At 35.7% G+C, this 9,144-nt stretch overlaps 1 protein-coding gene across 2 annotated transcripts; it reads right to left on the reverse strand.

Annotated features, from left to right (window-relative positions):
• Positions 1-1,835: 1,835 nt before the first annotated feature.
• On the reverse strand, positions 1,836-8,323 carry LOC144545592 (transcription termination factor MTEF1, chloroplastic-like). 2 transcript variants are annotated; one of them, XM_078294156.1, is made up of 2 exons: positions 7,309-8,320; positions 1,836-2,497 (listed from the first exon to the last, which is right to left on the reverse strand). In XM_078294156.1, the coding sequence occupies exons 1-2, from the start codon at positions 7,994-7,996 to the stop codon at positions 2,424-2,426; spliced, it is 762 nt and encodes a 253-aa protein (XP_078150282.1). In that variant the 5' UTR covers positions 7,997-8,320; the 3' UTR covers positions 1,836-2,423. The 2 variants fall into 2 exon arrangements, with proteins under 2 accessions (XP_078150282.1, XP_078150280.1); XM_078294154.1 differs by lacking the exon at positions 1,836-2,497 and adding an exon at positions 6,809-7,156 and having other exon boundaries at positions 7,241-8,323.
• Between the last annotated feature and the right edge of the window lie 821 nt (positions 8,324-9,144).

Consider the following 9,144-nt stretch of genomic DNA (forward strand, 5'->3'; position numbering starts at 1 on the left):
GTTCTATTTTTGAAACTGAACTATAACTTCGATTTGCCTAGATCGGTTCGGTTTCAACTGAATCGAACCAATGAACACCCCTAGTCCAATCTAAAGTTAGTTTAAAACAAAACCGAACCAATGAACACCCCTAGTCCAATATAAAGTTAGTCTTAAACTATCTGATTTGATTTAAAATTTGCATCAACGGTTTAGATTTACAGGATCATTTAAGTTTATTATGTTTTAAAAATATTTGCAAAAATCTTAACGCAAATTAGACAGTTTAGGTCCAACATTACATGAGATTTTATTAAAAACCATTTCAACAAAATCCTATTCTTTGAGCAAAATACCAAGGCCAAAATTGACAGCCGGATAGAACAACGATTATCTATAAGGTACAAGAGGAGGGATCCGATTATACTCTTTTTTGGTGACACCGAATTACACTCTCTGTTTTCAAAGTTTTTAAAGTCCAAATAGTCGATTCAAACCGTTCAACTTGTTGGATATGTTAAAATGTGCTTGCAGATCAAATTTTATATTTTTTGGATTTTTTTTTTACTATTTATTAAGTATTTAGCAAAATCGCTATATTCAAAACGTTGAATTTTTGTACTCATCTTAATAAATAGTAAAAAATTCAGAAAAATGTAAATTTTGATCTGTAAGCACATTTTAACATATCCAACAAATTAAACGGTTTGGATCGACTGTTTGGACTTTGTAAATATAAGTTGTAATCCGGTGTCACCAAAAAAGAATGTAATCGGATCCCTCCTCAAGGTACAATTCATAATTAAATAGAATAAGTCAAATTATCTGCAAAATATATCGATCGAAAGCGAGACGAGTTTGTTTAGTGATTCATTTTCTCAAATATTGACATCTATGACCTTGTATGTATAATAATCATGGTAAACACAAGTATTCTTGCAAACTAAATTTTAGATTTTTTTTAGATTTTTTTTACTATTTTAAGTTAAGTAGAAGCCACTTAATTTGAAAATTCTAGACAATTGAAAAACAATAATTTTCTACTTATATAAAAAAATAGTAACTTTTTTTTTTCTAAAAATATAAAATTCAATTTGCAAATACATATTCATATCGAGATCATGTTGAAGGATTTATATCGACCGTTATGACTTTGAAAACAAAAATATCTCGATCCATAGTACAATCCAATCTTCGCTATGCATCACTCAATCTTATATCAGTAGAAAACTTATGAGAACTAGAAGAAATCCAAATCAAAGCTTATTAAATGCAACTTTTACCAATTAAACCCTACTTGTTTTCATTAGTGAGATGTTATGGGTTGTGTTCTGTTTGACAAAACGTGTTCTTTTTAACAGTTGAAACAAAACAAAATTTCACAGTATGTATCATGTATGTTACATCTGGATGTATTGTGGATTTGTGGGTAAATTTACTAATCTCATTTTCTTTTATATTTTTTTCTTGTTATAATTGGCCTTCAGGTGACCAAGAATTGAAACTAGAGGTTACTTTTTTCCTGAAACCACATATGAATGCAACCATGGTGCTTGGTTCAGTACAGGTGAAAAGACAAAAACAGGCTAATCAAAGAGAACAAAATTTTGGATTGTGATCCTTAATTAATGCCCTTCTAGAGGCCACACATAATTGTACCAGATTACCAGCCAACACAACATGGTTACTGAAATCTTCAATATAAATTCAATAATAGTAATTATGTTGAAACATACATCCTCATCTTTGTGATAACACTTATTTAAGTTAGACCTATATATCAGTGAAGGGGCATACCATTTAGTACCTGACACAACATGATCACAATAAATTAATGCACTGGGGACTCATTGAAATCCGGTCAAAATTTGGCTATCTCCAATAATGGATCAATTTTACTGTAAACAGTAAGAAGTGGCTTTATGGTCACAATTGAACCAGCATTGCTGACAAACAACAAAGTCAAAATTGCATTTTAAAAAAGATCCATTCCAATGAGGAACAAGCAAATCATTTTAGCGTATCACTATTAAGTGCTCACTTGAATTGAAAAAAAAAAAAAAAAAAAACTGAAAGGGAACAAACGAATCAATTTGAGATATTCTTAAACCATTCCTCAGCTGAGGTTTTCCCAGAACAAGCATCGGCGTAGGCTCAGTGCAGCCCAGTATGGTAAGAACAATCTTCTCGAGAAACATTTCTCAATTTGTCTTGCAAAAAAAAAATAAAACCTCTTTTTGCCACTGGCAATCCTTTCAACATCAGAAGCTTCAGCACAAGGCTGCGAGGTATCAGCCTCTTCTGCAAGCTCAATGTGAGCACAGATGGATTTCGGACCACATGCAACTTATCACAATCCGCATCCTTTATCATCAACTGTATTTTAGAACGTATCATTTCCTCTGTTATAGTCAGTACCATAGGGCTTTTACTGACAAGAGTGGTCACCTTGTCTTTGAGAACGCAAGACTTTTCAAGTTAGTTAGCCTTGCATCTATGATGTGCTGGTTCAGACTGCCTACATCTATGATGTTATAGTCAGTACCATAGGGCTTTCACTGACAAGAGTGGCAGAGATTTCTCGTGGCACATGGAAGAGCGTCTCAATGAATGCCATCCACTAGCCAAGTCCTGCAGGAGCACTCAATGCTTTTGGAGTCCATATTGAGAACTGGCATCCGGGTAAGAAATTTGTTAAATCTTACCACTTTAATTAATTAACACACAAAATGACATTAGTGCCAGTGGCACTAATTAACTCAGAAAACAAAATGAAAAGATATATAATTGCATATGCGACCCATGGTTTTCATGATTGCATCCGAATGGAGAATGACACAACAAGTTTCATAAATATCTCAATAAATTAGTGCAAATTATTTTGATACTAATATTGACTATGGACTATGGAGTGATGATATGGTATTATGGATTAATTTTTCCATAGTGCACATTGGTCCATACTTTGGATCAATTGTTCCATTTATAAAGTTCAAATTAATTATATATAACCAGTCAGCATCTGGATATGTTACAAACAACCAGCCAATGAAAAAATATCACTGACATCAATCAATTTAAAAAAATTAATGGTTGATATTCATTTTACTAATTGTTACAAAGCGACACTTACCCAAATAGACAAAAAAATTAAGGTAATAGAAAAATCTAACCCAGTGAAATCTAAAATGCAGCATCTAAGCCTGCACGAAAGTCAACTTGAGATACTCTTAAAACTATTCAACACCCCCAATTTTCCCAGTAGAAGCATCAGCATAAGCTCGGTGGAGACCAGGAATAGCATGTTCATATGGCAGAACATATTTCCGCACAAACTCCTCCTCACTTGGTCTTGCGAAAGTAGCAAATTTTAAATTTGCCACAGGAAGTCCTTTCGACATGAGAAGCTTTCTAACAATGTTCCGGGGAATCAGCCTGTTCTCCAAGCTTACCGTGAGCAAAAATGGATTTCGCAGCACATGAATCTTATCACAACCGGCTTCCTTTATCAGGTACTCCATTTTGCTGCCTACCAGCTTCTCTGGTAACCCCAACACCGTAGGAGCTCTACTAATCAGATGTGCTACCTCCTTTGGTGAAAGCCCCATACTTGTGAAGTTATCTAGTTTTGCATCTATGGTGCATTGTTTCTGATAGCTGACCGCTATTAATGCGTCGACAAAACTTCCAGATGAACGAGGAATGCCTAATTTTTCAGCCCTCTCAACTTCCATTTTAAAAATATCAGGCCTACATGAGATCAATCTCTGTGCTGACCGGATTAGCCGGGTAATTTGACGAGGAGATAAACCACATTGTTCCTGAAGAAAAGATAAGTTCGGCATTAACACCTTTTCCAAGCTACAATTCAAAAGTGATGAATACCTAGTGGATTTCAATATCGCAGAAAGGTTATCAACCGATCCAAGAACCCCAATGAAGATGTCAATCTTTTGCACAAATCTGGCCCGAAAAATATAAGGGTTGCTTGCAAAGATACCTGAGATGTCTTCGATGGAGAAGCCGAGCTCTTGTAACTTGGCAAATTTTGGTCTCAATTTCTCCACATGGGAGCAAAGGATGCGAGATTCTCGGGACACAGCGGTCTTTATGTCCGACTCGCTTATGCCAATTTCTCTCAGGAACCGGAGCACTGCATCAGGGTTATCAGGGGACTTGAGGTGGTGGATGAGCTTGGATGCTTTGAGTGCCTTTTCGGAGGAAAGACCGCAGGATTGAACTAGGTATTGTACAGCAAACGCTTGAGTTGAGGAGGAGGCGAGTTGAGGGGGAGGAAGAGATGGACGGAGGCAATGAATTTGAATTCTCCCCAGAAACATATTCATAGACATTGTCACAGGTCACTGAGTTGAGGCGGCTGTGCTGTGCAGCTGTTGGTGACGAAGAACCAGCGGATAAAATTTCTGAAGACCAAATTCACAGGTTTAATTTCTTGGATAATAACAATTTTGGTTCCAATTTCATTGTAGTGAAAATTATATGCACTTTCCCAGATGATGGGCTTTTTCAGGCCTCTCACCTGTGATTATATGCACTTATTCATATAATGGGCTTTTTTAGGCCTTTCACCTGTGATTATATGTACTATCTCAGAAATGAATTTGATGACCAACTAGTCACCAAATGGCAAATGAAGTTGATTAGTGTCTTCCTCAATGTTTGTGGAGAATAAGGGTGTACTCTAAAATGGAGGAAAGAGAAAGAACAAAAACGAAGGTGAACTCTGATTTAAAGAAGGTAATCGGAAAAAGGAGGGAAGGAATGCGCTGTACAAACTTTCGAAATTCATATTTCAAATTGGAGTGTAGGTTTCACTATCACAAGGAAGCTAACGTTTACAAATACATTAATTTGAAAATTGGAATGTAGGTTTACTGTCACAAAGAGTTTATTATAAATCTTACTGTTTATTTCTCCTTTATAATTATACATGACATTGATTGTTGATTTGTTGTGTTGTAGGGTTCATGGCCTCATGGGTTTGTGCCTCTCATGTTCATTGACCCTGACAGCATCATAAGTTTTTTCTGACAAGGTTCTACTCAAGCGTGGAGCAGTTTATTATCTCTGTGGAGAGAATCAAACAGTACATCCACATCCCACCAGAGCCTCCAGCTGTGATTCAAGAATGTAGGCCTTCTTCTTGGCCATCTCAAGGAAACATAGAATTGCAAAAATCTGATGGTAATGATAAATTCAATGATTTTTTTTTTTTTTTTTTGTGTTTTCCCATATGCTCATCATTCATTTGGAATTGGCATGTCCACCATCTATTTGGAGTAACACAGTGAATTTTAGTTCAATCATTGGTCTTTCTACTGTTCCAAATGTAGCCAACTTGAATATCAGCATAATTTATAAATTGATTTCTAGGTTTTGCTGTGCAGAATTGAGATTTTATTAGGTAACAGAAAAGTGGAAGATTGACCTTTAATTGGTAAATGATCTAACATTGGTCAAATTAATTACCAGAGCATCCCGGCCAAATACCAGAGCATATACAGAGAACAAAAGTTGCAATGTTTACTACTTTTAGATAGGTAGAAATAGGTAGAAATCACTTAATTTGAAAATTTTGGACAATCCAAAAACAATAATTTTCTACCTATATAAAAAAAATAGTAACTTTTTTTTTTTGTTCTAAAAATATAAAATTCAATCTGCAAATACATATTCATATCAAGATCATGTTTAGATCGACTGTTATGACTTTGAAAACAAAAATATTGATCCATAGTACAATCCAATCTTCTCTATGCATAGTATCATAGCCTAACTCAATCTTATATTAGTAGAAAACTTCTGAGAACTAGAAGAAATCCAAATCAAAGCTTATTAAAATGCAACTTTTACCAATTAAACCCAATTTTTTCATTAGTGGGATGTTATGGGTTGTGTTCTTAATGGTTGAAACAAAACAAAATGTTTACCCGAATTAAATGCCTATTAGATGTTTTGTATCATGTATGTTACATCTGGATGTATCTTGGGTAAATTTACTAATCTCATTTTCATTTTTTTTTCTTGTTTTCATTTGCCTGAGGTGACCAGGAATTGAAATTAGAGGTTCATTTTTTCCTGAAACCGCACATGAATGGCACCATGGTGCTTGGTTCAGTACAGGTGAAAAGACAAAAACAGGCTAATCAAAGAGAACAAAATTTTGGATTGTGATCCTTAATTAATACCCTTCTAGAAGCCACACCTAATTGTACCAGATTACCAGACAACACATACCTGGTTACTGGAATCTTCAATATAAATTCAATAGAAGCAATTATGTTGAAACATACATCCTCATCTTTGTGATAACACCACAAGTTCTAGCAGTAATAACAATTCTGGTAGCAGCATTTATAAATAGAGGTCCTTATAAGTCGGGTTGGATCGGATTCTGATGAGTAGGTGGCCTACATTTTCTGAAAGATAAATATAGGTCCACTAAATTGTAAGGAAGGCATGTTCAACATAACAAATGTTATGGTTACGAATACATATTAGAATTATTCCACATGGGGTAATTAGGAAGCTTAACCTTTTTATTTCACTTAGACCTATATATCAATGAAGGGGCATACCATCTAGTTCCTGACACAACATGATCACAATGAATTAATGCATTGGGGACTCATTGAAATCCGGTCAAAATTTGGCTATCTCAAATAATGGATCAATTTTACTGTAAACAGTAAGAAGTGGCTTTATGGTCACAATTGAACCAGCATTGCTGACAAACAACAAACAACAAAGTCAAAATTGCATTTTAAAAAAGATCCATTCCAATGAGGAATAAGCAAATCATTCTAGCGTATCACTATTAAGTGCTCACTTGAATGGAAAAAAAAAAAACTGAAAGGGAACAAGCAAATCAATTTGAGATATTCTTAAACCATTCCTCAGCTGAAGTTTTCCCAGAACAAGCATCGGTGTAGGCTCGGTGCAGCCCCGGTATGGTGTTTTCATATGAAAGAACAATCTTCTCGAGAAACATCTTCTCAGTTTGTTTTGCAAAAAACAGAAAACCTCTTTTTGCCACTGGCAATCCTTTGGACTCCATAAGCTTCAGCACAAGGCTGCGGGGAATCAGCCGGTTCTTCAAGCTCAACGTGAGCACAAATGGATTTCGGACCACATGCAACTTATCACAACCCACATCCTTTATCATAAACTGTATTTTAGAACGTATCATTTCCTCTGATATAGTCAGTACCATAGGGCTTTTACTGACAAGAGTGGTCACCTCGTCTTGTGAGAACCCAAGACTTTTCAAGTTATTTATCCTGGCATCTATGATGTGCTGGTTCATACTTACAACTACTAATGCATACACAAATGTTTGTGATGAACGAGAAACACCTAACTCCTCAGCTCTCTTAGCTTTCATCTTCAAAGTTTCCGTACTTGAGTTGATAAATCTAGGTTGATACTTAATCAGCTGGGCAATTTGACAAACAGATAAGCCACATTGCTCTTCAAGGAAGGACAAATTGGGCACAATGGCCTTTTCCAAGTTGCTTTGAAGGAGAGCTGCGTTCCTTTTGAGGACCAGTGTCAGATTCTCTACCGAGCCTAGAACCCGTTTCCAAAAGTCAACTTTTGACACAAAATTCGACTTAAACGCCAAAGGGCTGTGGGAAACCATACATGAGATATCTTCGATGGAGATGCCGACCTCTTGTAGCTTTGCCACATTTGGTCTCCAGATCTTCTCCACACTAGAGCAAAGAATGAGAGGGTTCCGCAAAACGGAAGTTGTGATGTCGGATTCGCTGATTCCCGTTTGTCTCAGGAACTGGAGAACACTATCGGGCTTATCGGGTGATTTGAGGTGTTGGATCTTCTTGGAAGCCCGGATCGCCTTGTCTGAAGGAAGCCCGCATGATTGGATGAGGTATTCAATGGAAAAGTGAGGGTTAGCGAGTGGTGCTGAAGTGTTAGTTGCGAAATGACGGAAGTGGAGGTGGTGGATTCTCCTCAGAAACACACTCAGACTCATACTCTCACTCTGGGGAGATGGTTAGTTAGTTATTAGAGAATCAGGTAGGGTTTTGACAGAATTGACCTATTTGGCTGCGGAGCTGAGTAAAACCCTAATTAAATTCTCGAAATTAGAGATGAGATCCTGATCCTGATCTGTCACAGGGATTCGTCGGAAGAAAGACAACACGATTGTATGAGATAGTTTACTGCTGCGAAGTGAGGATTTGGTGATAGCGGTGGAGAGGAGGAGAAGGAGAAGGGGAAAGGGGAAGAGATGGACGGAGGTGGAGGAGTCTTGTCAGAGAGAGAGAGAGAGAGAGGTTCAGAGTCAGTTGGAGGCGAAGAGGAAAGGGTTTTGACAGTTTGTTTGGTTCTTTCAAGAGAACCGAAAATTTTTCGATATAAATAGTTTGGTTTTTCAGTTTAATTGTATTAGTTTGGTTGAATTTTTGAATTATTTCAATTTAAATGAATCAGTTTGGTTTAAACTTTCTAAAACTGACTAAACTGAATTGATCAAATTATATTGGTTCAAGTATGATTTATATATATTTTGTTTGATTCAATTATTGCTTCTTCTTTTTTCATTTTAGTTTAAATATTTTAGAACATTTACATATTTTTGTATGGAATTGAACAACTTGTGTATTAACATTTATAATTTTCGTTAATAATGACACTAGTAGGTTTACTTTGATTTGAACTAAACAAACATAAATTTACTTCAGTTTGGTTCTTAATCGGTTTATAAGTTTAATTGGTTCGGTTCGATTTATAAGTTTAATTGGTTCGGTCAGTTCGGTTTTTATTTTGAAAATCGAAGGGAAAATTTGTTTGATTATTTTAGTTCAGTTTCAACCAAATCGACCGTTTGAACACCTCTAGTTGTTAGTCCCCGCATATAAATCCCCTAAGCGTTCCTCGAGCATTAAATACTACGGGAACTACTACTAAATACGTAACATACAATAAAGACCACTAACAAATATGTAAAATATAATTAATTGGGAGCAGAAGTGGCAAATTTAAAATTTTCGTATAATTTATTCATCTTTAAAATATAAAATATTCATACTTACATATTATGCCTCAATGCAAAAACTAACAACTAACACAAATCAACACCTCAAAATCACACAAAACTCACAAATTAAACTACAACAG

This window comes from Carex rostrata, chromosome 28, assembly GCF_964058835.1.
Source record: "Carex rostrata chromosome 28, lpCarRost1.2, whole genome shotgun sequence".
Classification (NCBI taxonomy): Eukaryota; Viridiplantae; Streptophyta; class Magnoliopsida; order Poales; family Cyperaceae; genus Carex; species Carex rostrata.